The sequence below is a fragment of the Sus scrofa genome, chromosome 3, assembly GCF_054392235.1.
Source record: "Sus scrofa isolate SSC_HxYL_T2T_F1_AM1 chromosome 3, Sscrofa_HxYL_maternal_Yorkshire_Landrace_v2.0, whole genome shotgun sequence".
Classification (NCBI taxonomy): Eukaryota; Metazoa; Chordata; class Mammalia; order Artiodactyla; family Suidae; genus Sus; species Sus scrofa.
In genome coordinates this window covers 58,436,978-58,457,530 of record NC_139385.1, presented here as the reverse complement: position 1 = coordinate 58,457,530, position 20,553 = coordinate 58,436,978, and the positions used below count along the sequence as shown (strand labels likewise).

The 20,553-nt window shown below is 42.9% G+C and overlaps 1 protein-coding gene across 2 annotated transcripts in view; it reads left to right on the top strand.

The window, feature by feature from the left end:
• SEPTIN10 (septin 10) overlaps positions 1-20,553 on the top strand; it is a 63,175-nt gene that overhangs the window by 6,003 nt on the left and 36,619 nt on the right. For both annotated transcript variants that reach the window (XM_021087089.2, XM_085018472.1), the window contains exon 2: positions 17,168-17,236. In XM_021087089.2, the coding sequence (XP_020942748.1) occupies positions 17,168-17,236 (69 nt within the window). The remainder of the gene's footprint in view (positions 1-17,167; positions 17,237-20,553) is intronic.

Below are 20,553 nucleotides of genomic sequence, written 5' to 3'. Positions count from 1 at the left end.
CAATTTCTGTCTGCCTTTGTCATTTCCTTTTCAACTGTAATATGTCTGAACTCTTCTGTTTTTTAAGTATAGTTGATTTACAGTGTTGTGCCTTGTTTCTTTCTTAGTTATTAAGTGAAGATAATTTTTGTATCTTAGAAGTATCCTTCATTTGTTATACTTTCTATCTTGAACCTGTGACTTTTAATTGTTCTCTTTCCTATTCTGGAGTTAATTACCACCTCAGTGCCTTTGTCTTTCTCATCTGGAGAGACACCCCTTCCCACTGGTCCAGGTCCTGTAATCATCATAAGATAATGAAAGACCAGGTGTCTGTCCCACCTCCTCTGAAGCTTTCCCAGAGGGTTTTAACCTGTGACAGTCTGCTTGCTGGTTTGCCACCTAGTCATGTGTTTCCTTGCAGTAACTCCTGATTTACATTTTGTATTGTTACTTAATTTTTTGCGTCAATTAAATTTAAGTGAACCTTGCATCCCCCCCCAATTAAATGGTCTGTCTTCAGAAAAACCAACCTGTAACATTCTATGTATCCTTTATAGCCATGATTATAGATCTTTGAGGTGTTAATTATTTTTTATGTGGAAGATATGTTTACCTTGGTTCGTTTTATTCTTGTTAACGTGCATAAATTATAAGTTCTTAAAGGCAGCCAGGAACTGTTAGTTTGGGGTTATGTTCGAATGACCTTGAGATTTTCCCAGACTGATTTTGATCCTGACATGGTTCCAGACTGTAACTGTTTGTATTGATTTTTCTTTATTTATTTTGGTGTGTGGGGAAAGAGGAAGAAGATGTTTTAAATGTTTATATTTTACAACAGAAAAGATTTCCTCATCTCAAGAATATTTATTGGCCCTTCACTTTTTTTTTTTGGTCATACCCACAGCATATGGAAGTTTCCAAGCCAGGATCAAATCTGAGCCACAGCTTCGACCTATGCCACAGCTGCAGCAACACTGGATCCGTGGCCTTGCTCAGTCAGGGGAGGAGACTGAAGTCAGGAAAGTGGCAGCTCTGCCCCTGAGCCTGGGCAGCTAAGGCTGCGGAGCCTCTGATAGGAGGGGATAAAGATCTACCCTCACAGCTGAATTCTGTTCTGTTGACGGCTATCTAGAATCTTCTTTTGGTTAAACAATCTTAAGTATTCTCACAGCTTCACCTGCATCAGATGTAAACGCCAGCACGAGGCAGTTTAGTAGAGGTTGCATGGTAATCATTTAGTTTGTGAAGGATGTGTTTCGGTATTTCCAGAAGTAGAAATTATGTAGGAGGAATAGGGTTGTCTTCTGGGATATCAGACCTAAGTAATACAGTTGAAGTAGGAATTAAAATAATGCCGAATGTTGAAAAAATAAAACATACTTAGCGAGGAATAAGAAAGAGTTAAGGTTGGGGGAAAGGAGAAGAGGCCGTTTCTGTTTGAGGCGTGGGTATGAGGAAGGACCAGGAGGATGGTCTGGCCCTGAAGTGCCTTGCCGGGAATGATGGGTTCCCCAGCCCCTCCAAGCCAGTTTCAGGCAGCCTAATGTCACACAGCCACGGGGCTATCAAAGATGAGGGGGGAGAACTGCGGGGCATCTTCTGTGGCCTCCTTTTCCCTCTCCTCTGAAGAACCAGATTAAGTCTATCCTCTCCTCTATTTGGGCCGTGTTTATGGAGACAGGGAGGCATACTCGTTCTCCTGAGACCCTGTGATGTGTGCAGAAAGAGGTCATAGGTAGTGAAATACAAGGTGGAGAGTAGATGGCTCGATACCCTGAATGTGTTGTGATGGTCTGTACCCCAGTTTCTTCATGGACACATGTAAGTCATGCATAGAGAGGGGTATTTTCCCTTAGTCGAGTGTGTACCCTAGCTGGAATATTTCTTTGAGCTATTAATTAAGCCAGAATTGCTTAAATGAGTTTCAAAATTTAAAAAGCTGTGTTTATTATAAAGGAGCTTTGTTCTGAGACAGTTGTTAATTAGGGCTGTCCTGAATATGTGGGTGGGAAATTGTCCTCATTGCAAATGGGTAGCTAGTGTGCTCAGTGTGCAGGGCAGTGATTCAGGGCTTCAGAAGCAGAGACTTTGAGTTGTCCCCACCACCTTCTCTTGTGAAAGTACAACTAGCCCTGGGCAAGTTAGTCAGATGCCCAACACCTGGTGAGGTCTTGTGACTGGAGAAAGAAGTTGGATTAGAAGTGAGTGCAGGTGGGCAGTTGATTTAGGGTGAAGAGACTCGCGTGCAGGATGGGCGGGGCGGCTACAGAGGCAGGTGGGAAGTGTTCTATGCCAACATGACCTGTTTCAGGGTTTACCTGGAGTAGCATTTCTCTACCTCTTTTCATGATTGACCTTCTGGAGAAAAAATTAAATCTAAATCAAATACAGTTAATTAATAGTAGATTTAACTAGTCTTATTAAATGGATTCAATTAATTAAGTTCTTCCTAATGAGAAAAATTCAGTACCAATTCCAATACTGATACTAATACTAATTACAATAGTAATTCTGAAAATACTAAGAATTTTCAGATAGGGTTGGTTGAGCTTTCAAGGTCCATAAACTATTAATTTTTTTGGTCCCCCTGATGGTGAGGGGGATGCCTCCATTGAGAATACATGATCCAGAGTTATTCCTTCCAGGAATAGGGCAACAAGTGTGCTTTCTTCTTAGTCAGCCATGGTGAATGTGAAATCTTAGTCTAAGACTGTAAATAGTCTATATGTTACGGGTTAAATAAGCCATGTGTGAACCTACTCAGAACCTTAACTATAATACTGTTTCCATGGAAACTATTCTAAATCCAAGAAGCCTACTAAAATAAACTCTTGGAAAATACAACCTATACTTGAGATTGTGATTTGTACAAGCTTTAAATTATATAAAGAGTTGGAATTCCCATTGTGGCTCAGCAGGTTAAGAACCTGTCTAGTAACCATGAGGATGCAGGTTCGATCCCTGGCCTTGCTCAGTGGGATCCAGCGTTGCCCCAAGCTGTGCTATGAGTCCCAGATGCTGCTTGGATCTGGTGTTGCTGTGGCATAGGTCAGCAGCTCTGATTCGACCCCTAGTCCAGGAATTTCCATGTTCCATGTGGGGCCATCAATAAATAAATAAATAAATAAATAATTATATAAAGAGTGAAGCCATTTTGCAGTAGCTCAATATTGAGCTGAGTAGTAAAGGTAAAGATGGCCGTAGATTAGTAGAAAAGAAATACTTTATCATTGCAGCTCGGTCTATATACTCAACATTAAAATATGAGTTGCCTTTCAATTATATTTACCAATCATGAAAAAAAATAGCTTTAGGGAGTTCCCATTGTGGCGCAGCAGAAACAAATCAGACTAGTAACTGTGAGGTTGCGGGTTCAATCCCTGGCCTCGCTCAGTGGGTTAAGGATGCGGGTTTGCCGTGAGCTGTGGCGTAGGTCGCAGATGCGGCTCGGATCTGGCATTGCTGTGGCTATGGTGTGGGCCGGCAGCTGTAGCTCCGATTTGACCCCTACCTAAGCCTGGGAACTTCTATATGCCGCAGGTACAGCCCTTGAAAAAAAAAAAAAAGCAAAAAATAGCTTTAAAATTTAATGTATATTTTTTTTAAACTCAAGGGAACTTTAACCATTATTAACTTCCTTAGACATATCTTTACTTTTTTATTGGTCTGGTAATAAGTATTCTAGGTGTATTTTTGTGTGGAATACCACTGGGGTGGCTGAATGCTGCCTGTGCTGATGTGCGTGCACTGGGGCAGGTGACACCACTGGGGTGACTTAATGCTACCTGTGCTAACATGGGTGCACTGGGGCAGGTGCCTGACTTGCATTTTTCACACTTGTGCTCCCAACCCTTCCAGCCCAGGGCTTTTATCTCCATTTGGGTGCGTGAGGGTTAACCTTCTCAAAATGTGTTGAACAGACACTGTTTTGCTGATGTTGTGATGATACCTCCTTGCTCTAGGCCCTGGCACATGGCTTTGGCAGGTACTTAGTGCTTCAGACATTTGTATCTCTTGCCACCAGAAGCAGTTAATTTCAGCAGCCTTCTTTTTTTTTTTTTTTTTTTGAACATTATTTATTTATTTATTTTTTCCTGCTGTACAGCATGGGGATCAAGTTACTCTTACATGTATACATTTTTCCCCCACCCTTTGTTCTGTTGCAATTTGAGTATCTAGACATAGTTCTCAGTGATACTCAGCAGGATCTCCATGTAAATCTATTCTAAGTTGTATCTGATAACCCCAAACTCCCAATCCCTCCCACTCCCTCCCTCTCCCGTAGGGCAGCCACAAGTCTATTCTCCAAGTCCATGATTTTCTTTTCTGTGGAAATGTTCGTTTGTGCTGGATATTAGATTCCAGTTATGTGATATCATATGGTATTTGTCTTTGTCTTTCTGGTTCATTTCACTCAGTATGAGATTCTCTAGTTCCATCCTTGTTGCTGCAAATGGCATTATGTCATTCTTTTTTATGGCTAAGTAGTATTCCATTGTGTATATATACCACATCTTCCTAATCCAATCCTCTGTTGATGGACATTTGGGTTGTTTCCATGTCCTGGCTATTGTGAATAGTGTCAGCAGCCTTTTAAAGCCATACACTTACACTGATGTCATGTTCACTCTTCTCTCTCGTGGCATGGGTCATTGAGACAGTTTCTGGGGACTCTCTGTTTTGGGAAAAGATAGGCTGCTTGTCATATAGTAACAGAGATTCTGTTGTGTGGGAAGAATGATAATTTACAGTTTCCATATATCTCTGAGAGCCTAAAGAAACTAATACCGAACTATAATTTAAACGGTTGGAGAAAATGTTCTAATCTCATTTTGTATTTGCATACTTCACTGTATATTTTTTTTATTGCTTCTCACAAATGATCATACATGTATTGTCTTAATAGTTTGTCTTCAGATAGTCTTTTAAGTTTTTGTTAGCTTCTTTTTCCCATATATTGACTATTTACTTGTAGTCGAAAAATATCGTTTAACCTTTTTATTAAGCTATAATTTATGTACAATGAAATTTACTCTTTTTAGTATAAAGTTCCATGAGTTTTGATGAATGAATACAGTTATGTAACCACAACCACAAAGAAAAATGTGGAACAGTTCCATCACCCTCCACTTCACCTTCCTCAGTGGTTTTTTGGCAGTCTTCCTCCTAATCTCTGACATCACTGATCACCTTTCTGCCTCAATTGCTTGATCTTTACCAGAGCATCACATATATGGGATTGCCATAGCCTTTGAGCTGCTTCTTTAGCTCAGAGCACTGCCTGGGAAGTTCATCCAAGTTGTTGCATGCTCCTCTTTATTGCCAAGTAGTATTCCTTTGAATGGATATGCCACAATTTAGTTTTGTCATCCATTTTCCAGTTGAAGATTATTTGGGCTGTTTCCAGTTTTTAACAGTTTGAAATAAAGTTACTATAGACATTTACATACAGGTTTTTATTTGAATATTAATTTTCATTTTACTAGGGTTGATATCTAGGAGTCATATTGGTGAGTGGGTATGGTAAGTGTGTTTTAACTTGAGAAACTGCCAAACTGTTTTCTAAAACATTTGTACCAATTTTTATTCCCACCAACCCTTGCTCTGCATTTTTTCCGGTATAGTCAATTAAAAAAAAAAAAGTCATTCTGGTAGGTATGTAGTGATGTCTTGTGTTTTAATTTGCATTTGTCTAATGACTTATGATGTTGAGCATCGTGTCAGGTGAATTTTTGTCATCCCTGTATCTTTGGTGAACAATCTATTCCAATCTTTTCCCATTTTTAAAATTGAGCTGTTGTCCTTTGAGTTGTATAAGTTTTAAAAACTGTAGATATTAATAAGTCTTTTATGAGATAAATGATTTACAGATATTTTATCTAAGTATGTATCTTTTTTTTTTCATTCTCTTGACAGTGTGTTTTGAAGAGCAGACTTTTTTTTTCCTTCCTTTTTTTTTTTTTTTTTTTTTTTTTTGTCTTTTCTAGGGCTACACCCATGGCATATGGAGGTTCCCAGGCTAGGGGTCTACTCGGAGCTGTAGCCGCTGGCCTACACCAGAGCCACAACAACGCCAGATCCAAGCCACATCTGCGATCTACACTATAGAAGAGCAGACTTTTTTAGTTTATTAGATTCAATTTATCATTTTTCTCTTGTGGATCATGCTTTTGGTGTTGTAGCTAAGAAATATTTGCTTAACCTGAGGCTACAAAGATTTTATACTTTTTTTTTCTAGAAGTTTCAGCTCTACGATACATTTTGAGTTAATTTTTGTATGTGTGGAAAGGTTCAGGTTTTTTGCATATGGGGGTCCAGTTCTTCAGGCAAAAGACCGTTCTGTCTCCATTGAGCCGATTTGCCTCTTGTTGAATCTACTCCCCCCCGCCCTTCCCTCCTAGCCTGCTCTGGATTTCGGCCCTCCCTCCCCCTCACAGCATTTAGTACACTTTGCTTTCTCCTGACTCTTGAGGGGAGGAACCTCTGTGTGGGACAGAGGGTGGGGGGCGGCCTGTGGGGACTGTTTGAAAGCATCCTGTCTTTTATGGGCACCCTTGCAGCACGGAGCCGCAAGGGTGGTAGTTGCCCAGATTCCTTCTCTTTGCCACCCTGTCATTCACCTCCTTTCATGCTGAAATGTCCTTAACTTTGACAGCATGTGCGTGTCACCTCTCTGCTATCACCTCTGAAACGCCTCCTGCTTTGGGGCTTCCTGGGTCTCTAACATTAGGTCTGTGTCATTGCGGGGCGGTTTCGGCATCCTGCCTTCAGCTTTTGCCCTCCCTCCTTCAGTGTCCTGTTCTCCCTGGACTTTAGTCTCTCCTTCTAGTAGGGACACCTTGCCCAACAAGTCCCCCCTGTCATCTCAGTTTCCGAATTCCACCTGACCACAGGCCCTCCCTCCTTTTCACCCCATCAGGTGCCCCCAGGCCCATGGTTCCTTGGTCTTGATGCCTTTTCCCTTTCCTCACTCCCTCCATGCCCTCTAGTCCCTTGGCACCTAGCTTTGTCCATCCTTGTCATGTGCAAGTCCTGGCCACCTTGCTTGCTTCATCACTTTTTCCTGGCAGGCCCACACCCACATCAGCCAAACTGCACCGACTCCACTCGCGTCCTCACAACTGGACGTGATAGAGGAACACAGTGCTGGGTGGTCTGCCTTCGCGCTGTGACCACTGGACTCGAGAGGGCTTGATGCTGCCGCTAGGTTGCAGCTCACGTTCCATGTTCATGCACCCTGTCATCCTTCTAGGTTGAGGGCTGACAAATGCTTTGTTTAAAGGGCCAAAGAGCAAACATCTTCAGCTTTGTTAGCCGTATGGTCTCCTTTACAACTGCATCTCTACACTGTGTCCTGAAAGCAGCTACATACTGTGGGTCCAGGAATGGGAATGGTACTCGCTACCCCTAAATGCTTTCTTCAAGACCTGCCTTCCAGGATGCCACACTTCACTGGACTTTCTGTGCCCTCTTTGGCTGTTCCGTCTCAGTCTCTTGGTCTGGTTGCTCCTTAGTCCCCAACCTGTAAATGTTGGAGTCCCCCCAGGGCTCAGTTCTGGGATCCCTTCTCTTTCCTAAGGACCTCCACTCCCTGGGTGAGTCAACTCGGCCACAGCATTGAACACTCACTGTAATTGATGACCTCACACTTGTTACTTCCAGCCTGAGTATCTCTCCATCTTGACCTGTGTATCCAGCTGCCTACTCAGCACTTTCCCTTGAGTGCCCAACAAGAATTTCTAATTTAACATATTCCAAAGAAGACTGACCTTCCCTAATCCCCTCCTTCTACTATCTCTCCACTTCCAGCAAATGGAGGCTCCCTCCTCCCCTCCCTGTTGCTTAAGCCCAAGACTTGGGAACCATTCTCCACATCGCCCCACATTCTACACTGAACCTCAGTAGTCTCTCTTGGCTCACCCTCGGAGATAGAATGACTGCATCTTATCTCCCTCACTGCTGACATGCTGCCGCCATCTCCTTCCTGGATTAATGCAGTAGCCTCGTAACTCATCTCCTTGCTTCTGCCTTGCCATCCTCCAGTCTCCTCTCGGCACAGGAGCTGTAGTGAACTCTTCAATACAAAGATAGTGCATGTCCCTTTATGCTAAACCCTTTCAAGCCAAATGCTCACAGTAAGCCCCAAGAACTCTGCATGGTCTGGCACCACTCTGCCTCCCTCCGCTCAGCCTGTTTGCTGCCTTGAGAACAAAAGCACATGCCTGCCTCAGGACCTTTGCAGCTTCCATTCCCTCTGCCTGGAATGCTCTTCCTTCAGCTGCTTCTCCTGCTCTGTTCCCTCTGCTCCTTCTGGTCTTTGCCAAACTGTCACCTTCCCCAACCACCCTGTTCGCAGTAGTGCCCCTCACCCATGCCTCCTACTCATTTCCTAGTCCCACCCCTCGTCCCTGCCTTCACTTTCTTTCTTTCTTTTTTTTTTCTTTTTTGGCTGCCCCCATGGCATTTGGAAGTTCCCAGGCCAGGGATCGAACTCCTGCCACAGCAATGACAATGCCAGATCCTTAACCCATTGAGCCACAAAGAAACTCCTTATTTTTCTTGACTGCATTTATTATTCTTTACCATCTCATCAGAGCAGTCTTTACTTTGATTTTTTGCCCGTCTTCCCCTAACTAGAATGGAAGCTCCAAAATGGCTGTTTTTTGGTTTTTTTTGTTTTTTTTGTTTTCCTATTTTGTTAAGTTATTCAGCCCCAGTGCCTAGGGCAGGTCTTGGAATATAGTAGGCACTCAATACATATTTGTTGAATAAATGCATTTTTATAGAAATTTTAGGAAGACATCCTCTCTTTTTCTACTTTAGTCTTTGTTAAATTCACATAAGTGGTAATATTAGTGGATATCAAGAAGAACAGGAAATATTTACTCCCTCAAGAACCAAACTGTCTATATACTCACTTATATGTATAAATAATTCTTACTTGTAACCATGGTGCCAATAAAGTTTTATATTCTTTTCTGCCAATTAATGTCACATGTAATTTCTCTTAATTTTTGTGATTATTGCTTCTAATTTTTGTAGAAATATTTCCCATAGCCAATATTTCAATATAGACTCATAGTATATGTAACTTTATCCTTCCTTTTGAAGATTTGTCTTTCTCTGACTTACAAAATTGGGATGTTAACTTCTAAACTTTTACCAGTAACATGGTATTAACTGTTCAGTCTGAAAAGTAAACCTAACTGGCTTAGTGAGTTGGACTGGGTTTTCAGTGCTTATCAGTGTAGAAGGATACATGTCTTCTGGAAGCAGTGGACACTTTAAGAGAAATGGGAACTACCACTGTATTTGTTTTCAATAATGATGTAAAAATTACCCCAGATTAATTATACACTGAATATGCGAGTGATTAGCTGGACACTCCTTGAGGAATCCAGGGGCCCAGAGGAACCTTAAAGTCACATTTTCTTTCCCGACAAGCAGTGACATCTATTGGTCTGAGACTCTTGGAGGTGCTCTTGGCCTTGTTCTCCGGCAGAGTGAATGCCCAGGGGCCTTTTCCAGCCTCACCTCTCCTGCTGTCTCCCTTGTACTTAAACTTTGGCCTCCTTAGGCAAGCTTGTACTGCTTCCAGCCCCACCAAGTGTGCATGTGTGCTTTTGCACACATTGGACTTCTCTGTCTCCTCTTCTTGTTTGCTAGAAAATTTCCTTCAAGTCTCAGCTTGAGCCTCTTTTTGGCAGTGCACTCTCTGACTGCTCGAATTTAGATTGCAAAGATAAGACTTATTCACCTCTGAGCCTCAGTGCCTGGGGTCCTGAAAAATGTAGGCCTTCCAGTAAATACTGTATATAATTGTGGAATAATTGAAAAGCAACATGTGTCCACAGACCTCACACTCATTTCACAGTCATCTTTTCTTCCCCAAATGCTCCTCGTCGATTTTAACCTTTTACTTTTAATGAGTTTCCCTTTCCTAAATAAATGACTTCTCAATTTTTAAAAATTTATTTTATTAGTGAGGTTGCACACAGACATTCTTTATTGGCCTTTTTTTTTTGGCCACCCGTGGCATATGGAGTTCCCGGGCCTGGGATCAGATCCTAGCACAACCCTGGATCCTTAACCCACTGTGTTGGACTGGGGATCGAACCTGCCAGGGTCCGAACCTGCATCCCAGCGCTGCAGAGACACAGCACCATAGTGGGAACTCCTGACCTCTCAAATTTAATTGACTTATTTATCACCAAGCTTGCCTGGGACAAGCTCCCTCTCTCAGAAATTCACCCTGCTTACTTTTCTTTTAAATAAGCCTCCCCACTTGAAGGTGGTACAGTTTTGCGGTGTCTTCTCTAATCCACCTTGTCTACACTTGCAGTTTCCATGACTCATTCTTTATTCTCCATCACCTCACATTCTTTTTCCTCATCGCTTGCTCACAGGGATTTGGTCATACTGTCTGAGTTGAAAGTGACCTTAGATCAGGGCAGGAATTAGCTCCACAGTTTGCCCAGCCAGCACCGAGCTCTTCCCTGGTAGCTACCTCACTCTTGTTAGGCCTTCAGGAGTTTCTCTTTGTTGTGTCAAATCTGCCTCTCTAGTCCGTCCATTCATGGATCCTAGTTTTTCCCTTGGGAGATTCGTCTCCATGACACAGACTATAGATGTTTGAATATACTTTGCTATGCCTTGATGGTGCAATAGATAATGATGTGGGGTAAAAGTAAGATTTCCTTAACTCACACGGAACTAGAAAGTAATTTTAGAAGGCATGAAAACTTCTGTGTAGGGCGTGAAACCATAAAAAGAACTTGGAAAAAATTTAGATTCATTAAAAAAAAAAACTTGAGGTGGAAAGATTTTTCTGAACATTGCATTTAAGGAAGAAACCTTAACAGAAAAGATTGCTAGATTAAACTCTACAGAAATCAAGAATATCAGTGACAAATCAGGAAAAGACATTTGTAATACACATAACAAGCATGGAGTTATATGGAACTGCTCTTGTTAATCAGAGAAAAAAAAAGAACATACCCTGATAGGCACTTGGGGATGTATGAAAATATACTATATGCTTAAAAGGCCAGTAACCTGAAAAAAAGTTCAAAATACCAGAAATCAACTTAAGATTTCACTTTTTGCCTAACAAATTGACACTTCAAAATTGTTAACACCCTGGAGTTCCCTTCTTGGCACAGCGGAAAAGAATCCCACTAGAATCCATGAGGATGTGTGTTTGATCCCTGGCCTTTCTCAGTGTGGGTCAGGGATCCAGTGTTGCTGTGAGCTGTGGTGTAGGTCACAGACATAGCTCGGATCTCGCAGATGTTGTGGCTGTGGTGTAGACCGGCAGCTATAGCTCCGATTCGACCTCTAACCTGGGAACTTCCATATGTTCCCAGGCGCAGGTGCGGCCCTAGAAAGCAAAAAAAAAAAATTTTAATACGCTCTGTATTGATGACTGTGTAATGAAATGGACACTTTATTTTTACTCTGACTGGGAATTACGTTCGAGGGATTTATCATGAGGAAACTACCAGACGTACACAGTGAGCCTTGCTTGGGGGTGGGAGCGGGGTGTGTGTGGATCCTCTGAGAAGCTGATGCTGAAGAGTGTTAGAGATTGACTGGGAGGGTGGGGGTGGAAGCAGGGCTGGAGAGGTACAGCTGCAGCCCCAGCTGCAGGTGGTGATGCCTTGGAAGGAATGAGCTTCAGATTTCTGGATTCCTGCAGAGAGAGCCCCACAGGCTGTGTGGGTCTGGCTGAGTCTGGGCTGGCCTGGTGTCTGTCAGGGCAGCCTCCATGGGGCACACGGGCTGGGACCCTGACACCCCCACTGTGCTCGGTCCCTGGCTCGGGCTGCCTGGGAAGAGAGTGACCTAGGGTCCTGTCCTGAGGACCCTGGAGTCTGTTGGCTTTCTGTGTAGCCGAGGAGATTTCTTATTGAAGGGACCTCTGCACACCCCTTTGGCCTCCACAGAGGGACTGTTCACGTAGTGTTATTAAGGGTACACAATTCAAAGTGATATTTTTTTCCTGTAATAAACATAAGAGACTGCTTTTCTGATGGGAGGGAGTAGTTTTAAAATAAAATTGCATGTTTATTTTAAGCAGCTACACACATATTACTATAAGGGTTTTTTTGAACTTAAAATCCCTCCTCATATGAATTACTATCAAGAATTTCCCTGTCTTGATAACCTTTTGTGGTTTTGGAGGTGATGGCAAAATTGAAGTGTGATTTTGGTGGGCCTTGGCCTGCCCTAAGCGGCCCCAGAGATACCGGGCAGCTCCTTGTCTTGCTGATTTCAGTCGGAGTCCTTTTTTTCCCCCTGGTTGTAATTAATATCTTCTTCTAGAATCATCCTCTGCATAATTTGAATAAGGTCATTTTACTACTGGTTTTTAGGAAAATTTTTAGATCAGCATATTAACTTTATTTTAAGGCTTACTTAAGCTGAGGATTTAATAAAATGATTTTAAATAATGAGTCTGTGGACTCTTTCAAAGTATTGTTTTAAGCCAAAGAACCCTGACCTCAAGACCCATAAAATAGGTCCAGATGACTGTTTTGACTATAGTCAAAATGAAATTTTTTATTCTTTTCTCTCTTACTTTTTTTTTGGACTAAAGAACTCTAAGAAGCACTGAAGGACAATTTGAAAACTTTGGTTCTATTTCTTGGATTAGCTTTACAAAGATAAAAGCTGTGGGAAAGCAAAGTTAAAATGAAGCTATTGTAGACCAAGTGGTGACTGTTTTCCTCCAGGGCTCATTGTTCTGTCCGGAGAGAGGCTCAGAGGCAGTCACAGGACTGTTTCCAGGAGCCTCTGAAGAGCTGTCAGGAAATCTCGGGTCTTGTCAGGAAAGAGTCCCTGCTAGGAAAACGGTCACCCCCAGCCTGTCTCTAGGGGACCCCCAGGACAGGTTGTGTGCCTCCTCTGTTGTGCTGCCATGCCCCCCAAACTGCAGTGTTGAGGAAGGTGGACAGCCTACCCCAGTGTTCTGGCACTGTTTTCTGTGATTTTGTATAAAGCACAGCTTTAAAAACGTTAGACTTTGCCAGCAGTTACAGGTGCTGAATATGTGTTTTCTTTCTAGGATGTAGGTGCACAGCTTTAAATACATGTATGTTTGTGCATGTACAGTGGCATTTAAAATAAAAGCTACGGACTGTCATCAAGCGTAAATGGTGACTTTGTCAGTCTTCTTTGTGCCCTGGAATGAGAACTGATTGCCTCTTAGGAGCCTGTGTTTCTCCTAGATAAGGTCTTAAGCTCAAGAGCTGTGTCTTTTCCTCCTGAAACCATTTCCAGCACAGGATTTGCACATACTGGAATTCCACTTCCGGATTTATTTATTTTTTGCCTTTGGGGGGCCACACCCAGAGCACATGGAAGTTCCCAGGCTAGGGGTTGAATCAAAGCTATAGCTGCTGGCCTGTACCACAGCCACAGCAACACCATATCGGAGCCGCATCTATGACCTATGTACACCGCAACTTGTGGCAACTCTGCATCCTTAAACCACTGAGCAAGGCCAGGGATCAAACCCATGTCCTCATGGATACCAGTCGGTTTTGTTACCACTGAGCCACGACGGGAACTCTTAGATTTCTTTAAATTTAGGGTTGCCACTAGAGGGACTGGGTCACCTCCTTTCCCCTTATTATTTACATTTGATAATGTCTTGTTAATTTATTAACACTTCATTCTAAAACCTGTTTTGGAAGTCTGACTAGTCAGGTAGCACCAGTGGAAAATATTAAAAAGCGCTATTCATAATACTTCCATGTGACTCATTTGTATTTCCTGATCAAGTTATCCACAGAGATTTTTAAGTAGGCTTTTGGGCAGTGTTCAGAAACACAGGAAATGGGGCGTTTCCATTGTGGTTCAGCAGTTAATGAGCCTGACTAGTATCCATGAGTACTTGGGTTCAATCCCTGGCCTCGCTCAGTGGGTTAAGGATCTGGCGTTGCCGTGAGCTGTGGTGTAGGTCACAGACGCAGCTTGGATCCTGCGTTGCTGTGGCTGTGGTGTAGGCCAGCAGCTATAGCTCCAACTGGACCCTTAGCCTGGGGGGACCTCCATGTGCCTCAGGTGCGACGCTGAAAAAAAAAAAAAAAGAAAAGAAACACAGGAATTGAATTAACGAAAGTGGATATTTGATATGAACTTACATAAATGACAGAAATGTAACCTCAGTTTTATTAGTCAAAGCTTAATGAGGAATGTATTTTAATTTTTTCCAAGTGAATTTACTGCTTCCCACATAGCATTTCACAAAAATCTAGCTGAGCAATCCACTATATAAACTAACCCCAAAACTGCTTTCTTACTGTCATTTTTTTAAAGATTAATTTTTTATGGCCACACTCCTGGCATATGAAGCTTCCAGACCAGGGGTTGAATCCAAGCTGCAGCTGTGACCTACACCACAGCTACAACAATGCCAAATCCTTAGCCCACCGCTCTGGGCAGGGGATTAAAACTGCACCTCTACAGTGACCTGAGGCACTGCAGCAAGAACTTCAAGATTAATTTTCTTGAAAGTCTGTAATTGCAACATGGCAGGGAGGGTCTGCTCTTTCTGGTTCCTTCCCAGCGGCTTGCTCAGGGCTCTGGGCTGGCAGCTTCCCTGGTGCCTTGTGTCCTTTATGGCAAGTCTGACCCCAGGGCCCTCCAGGCTTTGCCTGCTGCTCTGCCACCTCTGCAGTGCTCTTTGCCTCTTCCTAGCTTTGCAGCAGGAGACAGTAAGCCCTTTGTTTCCACCAGACTCTTGACTTCCTGAATGCTGCCTCCCTTCTGGTGCTCAGGGATTTTTTTTCTACATTAACCACCACCTCGCCACTCCATCTGATGCTGCTTGCTCCTCCCGGGCCCAGGGCAGTGCTGCCTCCCCTTCTCTTGCGTGTCAGCAAAACCACAGCTCGTCTCAGGGGAGGGACACACTCTGTGGCCCATGTTGCCCACATGACCCAGTGACGGGTGGGCAGGGAGCTGATTGTGCAGTTTGAGCCACACCAAACTGGGCCAGTTCTGGTGGGCTTTGCAGCACTGTGTACCTTTTCCACCTGTCAGAGCGCAGCCAGGGCTGAGCCAGCCGCCCCTCCCTGGGCCTTGGCTGTGTGCTCTTCGGGGGCTGCTTCCCAGACGCCAGAGCTTTCAGGTCAAGCAGTGTGCTCAGCTGGCTGTGCAGGCTTTGGGCTCACTGTGTGTCCTTCAAAAGCTGGCCCAGAGGAAGGGGGTTCTCAGCCCTCTGTAGGGCGTACTTGTGACTTGTCCCGTGTGTGTGTGTGTGTGTTTGGGGGGAGTTACATTCTCAGTCCCAGCATGTGGGGGGAGGGGTGGTTGGAGGTGCCCCCCCCTTCTCCTTCATCCCACATGTGATCATTGTAGTTAGAGACTAGGGCCCACTTCGGCCAAGACAGCCTCAGCCTGTTGTGTGTTCACAGAGCAGAGTGCTGGCCTGGGGAGGGAGGTAGCGTGCCCACTGGTCGAACAGTCTCCTGGGTAGAGAGAGGGAAGAAAACACCTACTGCAGAGCATGGATCATTTATGGTGGATGTGGACAAGAGGCAGAGGCTGCCCATTCATAGGGTCAGTGGGCATCCTGCCCCCAGCGCAGAGCATTGTGCAGCTCCTGGGAACCGTGGGTGCGAGCTTGCTTATCCTGCTTTCTTCTTCGTTTCTTTCTTTTTTTTTTTTTTTGCTTTTTAGGGCCGAAGCCACAGTGTGTGGAGGTTCCCAGGCTAGGGGTAGAATCAGAGCTGCAGCTGCGAGCCTACACCACAGCTCACAGCAACTCTGGATCCTTAACCCCCTGCGCAAGGCCAGGGATCAAACTTGCGTCCTCATGGGTCCTAGTTGGATTTGTTTCTGCTACTCCACAATGGGAACTCCTCCTGCTGTGTTCTCTCCATTTTTTTCTTACTACATCGATGTTAATATTACTTTTTTATTTTTTATTTTTATTTGGCGGCACCATGGCACATAGAAATTCCCAGACTAGGGATCAAACCTGAGCCACAGCAGCAACCCAGGCTGCAACAGTGACAAAGCTGGATCATTAACCTGCTGCACTACGAGAAAATTCCATCGTTGCTTTTTTATTTTTATTTATCTATTTAGTCTTTTTAGGACTGCACATGTAGCATATGGAAGTTCCCAGGCTAGGGGTCGAATTGGAGCTATAGCTGCTGGCCTTCACCACAGCCACAGCAATGCAGGATCCGAGCCATGTGTGTGACCTACGCCACAGCTCACGGCAATGTCAGATCTTAACCCACTGAGTGAGGCCAGGGATCGAACCTGCATCCTCATGGATACTAGTTGGGTTCTTTAGCACTGAGCCACAACAGGAACTCCCAGTGTTGCTTCCATTTCCCCACTATCTTGTGCCCCACTCCAGAGCAGAACAGTTGTGCCACTGAGGCACCTTGGTTACCTCCTTCTCCCCTTCTTGTACGTGGTCTGCACTTGGTGCAGCAGAGGGAACACCAGCTTTGCAGTCAGGGTAGACCTGTGCCTGTAGCTTCCTGGCTTGTATGGTTTACAGTGACTTCCCACCTTAGAAAATCCTGGTTTTCTGGTGCAGGCTGTGGGAGTGGAATCCATGTTGCTCAGATCTGCTGTGAGGATCCCAGGAGGGTATGTCCTTTGTGGCTCGCCTGGTGACAGATAGGGGTCTGTAGGTAATAATTCTCTGTTAATTGGGAACTAAGAGGCTTGTTCAGATTTTAAAATCCCTGCTCTCCCAGCTCTACTGAAATTGGAGCATTAACATTGCTATTTCCTCTGGCTTCCTGGAGAGGAATATACCTAATTTTGAGCTCCTTCTTGGCTTCTAGAGTATTTTTTATAGTGAAATAGCTTATTCTCTCCTTTTAATTTTATAAAGTCTTAAAAGTATTGTTCTTTGTCCTCCTGTATGTAAAGTGGGAGTGTACTATTTTTTCTTTTTTACAGTTTTCTGTGTGTGGTTAAGTGTAATAATGTGGCTCATATGTTGAATGTTACATATTACCTATGCAGATATCCTTCCAGCAGAAAAACCACAGTTTTAAATGAGTCATTTGTGTACATTGCAAGTCAAAACTTGGTGATAATGACAATATTGGAATTCCTTTTTAGTGAAAATATATTACTTAAATATAGGTTTTGTTTTTTTGTTTTTTTGGTTTTTTTCTGAGTAATGTTTTCTTTTTTTCTTTTTCAGCTCTATCAGTCTCACCTGGCGACAAACACAGCTTATATGTCCTCATCAGTATCTGACAATGAGCAGAAAGTGAGTATATCTTTTAAGTAGATCCACCTGGTACTCTGGATGCCTCTGTGGTTTCAAAATAACTGCTGAGAGACCCAACAGACTTTTATCGGTGCTTACCTTAAATGTGAATTAACGTTGATGTTGATTCAGATTACACATTGGTGATAATTGGATAATTGTTGTGTGTCCAGTGTCTCTGCCCTTGCTGGGGTTAAGCAGATTCGGGCTCCAGCTGCCACCACAGCCCTCAGGAGGAGCCTGGCCCTGCTCTAGTCATGAGAACTTGCAGCTGTGGTGATGGCAAGGGGGTACTGTCAGATGCCATCCTGAGTGCCAGGTCAGACCTGAATGCTTGCGAGGACCTTCTAAGTGTGCCTGGACTGCGGTGGGAGGAGCCAGGAGAGATGTCTTTTCATATTAAAAGTTATATTAATTTTTAAATTTTATTTAAGAATTTTTTTTGAAGTTTTACTGAAGTGTAGTTGATTTACAAGGTTGTGATAATTTCTGTTGTACAACAAAATGATGCAGTTATACATGTACACACCTCCATTCTCTTTCAGATTCTTCTTTTTTTTTGTCAGGGCCGCACTTGCAGCATATGGAGGTTCCCAGGCTAGGGGTCAATTTGGAGCCACAGCTGCCAGCCTACACCACAACCACAGCAACGCTGGATCCTTAACCCATTGAGCGAGGCCAGGGATCGAACGTTTGTCCTCATGGATGCTAGTCAGATTTGTTTCCGTTGAGCCATGACAGGAACTCCTCTCTTTCAGTTTCTTTTCCCACGTAGATGATCACAGAATATTGGGTAGAGTTCCCCCTGCCCCACAGCAGGTACCTGTTGGCCAGTCATTCCATAGACCTCAGTATGCACGTGCCAGTCCCAAACCTCCTGTCCATCTCCCCACCCCCACTTGTCCCCTTTGGTAACTGTAAGTTTGCCTTCAAAATCTATGATTCTGTTTCCGTTCTGCAAATGAGTTCATCTGTATCCTTTTTTAAGATTCCACATGTAAGTAATGTCACATGATGTTTGTCTTTCTCTGACTTACTTAGTATGATAATCTCTAGGTCCATCCATGTTGCTGCAAATGGCTTTATTTCATTTAAAAGTTGTATTTAAAAAGATGGAGTAAATTTAACTTGGTGAACAAGGTGAGTTGTCGATTTTTAAAAAAATGAAAATTGCAAATATGAGCATGGGTCATCCATAAGATCAGATAGTTCCCTTTAGTTCTGTAAGTCTCAAGTTTTTTCTCTTCTTCCACCCATGCTAAGGTCCTACAGTTTTGATAAATGGTAATATGGCCACCAGATTGCCATCATTTTTTTTTTTTTCTCTCATTGGTAATAGTAGTCTATTCCATCCTTATTTTATCACCTTGCAGACTTTTTGTTTGTTTGTTTAGGGGTGCACACACGACGTATGGAAATTCCCAGGCTGGGAGACAAATTGGAGCTGCAGGTGCTGTTCTACACCACATCCACAGCAATGCAGGATCTGAGCTGCGTCTGCGACCTACACCGCAGGTCAAGGCAACACCAGATCCTTAACCCACTGAGTGAGGCCAGGGATCAAACCCATGTCCTCACAGACACTATGTCGGGTTTTTAACCTGCTGAGCCATGGCAGGAACTCTGATGATTACCAGTTTTTAATTTTGATGAAGTAGACAAATAAAGATTGTCATAATGTCACACTCCTTGGTGGTTGTGGCTGTAGATTAGGGAGTGTACATCCTTCAGCTTGCTCTTCTGTACAGTTATTTTAGCTCTTCTAAATCATATGCCTTCTCATATGAATTTCCTAATCAGCTTATCAGTCACTATATTGACACCATATAGTCGGGTCTTTCTCTTTTATTCAATCTGACAGTTTCCTTTTAATTGAAAAGTAAAGTAGACCTGCACTGTCCACTATGTTGGCCACTAGCCACATGTGGCTGTTAAAACTTTTAAACTGGTTAATTAAATAGAATTTGAAAGTTCCTTCTTCAGTTGCTTGTGTCACATCCAGGTGCTCAGTGTTTGCATGTGGCTGGTGGTACCTGTTGCGATCATCATGGACACTGTTGGACACTGCTTGCTTAGACCACTTCTATTTAATTATAGATAGAGCTGGTGTAAGTCTACCAACTGGACACTTGTTTTCTGTTTGTTGCACTTACTCTTTCATTTCTCTTTTCCTGACTCCTTTTGGATTAATATTTTTATGATTGTGTTTTATCTCCACTATTGGCTTACAATAAACCCCTTTGGTCTTTTTTTTTTTTTTTTTTTAATAGTGATTGACGTCAGCTTTAACTTATTACTCACTGCCTTCAAACAGTTTTGTAGTACTTCCTGTATAATGTTGCAATCTTACAGCAGTGTAACTCCACCCCTCCCATCTTTTGTGCTGTCAGTGTCACACATTCTGCCTCTGCCTGTGTAGTACATCTTGTAAGCGTTGTTGTTATTGCTTTAAACAGTCCACTTATATTTTCAAGGAAGTAAAACAAGAAAAAAATTCTCTTATGTTTGCCGACATTTTTACCTTTCTGACAGTCTTTGTCCTTTTTGTCTGAGTTTCCATCCATTGTTGTTTTCCTTTCTCCTGGAGAACTTTGAACATTTCTTGAAGTGTAGCTCTGCTTGCAATGAGGTCTCTCAGATTTTGCTGTCTGAAGAGGTCTTCATTTTGCTTCACTTCATATGAAGGATATTTTCATAGGATATAGAATTCTGGGTTGTTTTTTTTTTTTTTTTTCTTTTCACATTTTACTGATATTTTTCTTTTGTCTTTTGGTTTGCATTGTTTCTTATGAGAAACCTGTGGTCATTTTATGTTTCACTTGTCTGTAATATGTCTCCCCACACCTGCTTGCTCATAAAGTTTTTCTTTATCGTGACTTTTAAGTGGTGTGCTCTTATGTACCAGGCTGTGGGTTCCTTTGGATTTTTTGTTTCTAGTTGGTTGAAATTCTTGGATCTGTGAGTTGTTGTTGAGAAGGTTGGAACATTTTGAGTCACTGTTATTTAGCCATTTCATTCCCCACCCCCTCGGCTCCTGTCTCTTTCCCATTAGGCATTCTGATTACAGGTGTTTTACACTGTTTAATTTTGTGCCAGATTTTTTGAGGCCCTGTTATAGTTTTATCTCATCTATGAGAGATTTTCAGCTTGGTTAAATCAAGATATTTAGCATGGATAATGATATTAAATCTTCCTTTCATTGTTTGATCTGCTATTAATACTATCACTAGCTTTTTTATTTCTTTTTTTTTATATTTTAAAAAATTATAGTTGATTTACAATGTTGTGCCTACCTTTTTTTTCTTTTTCTTTTTAGG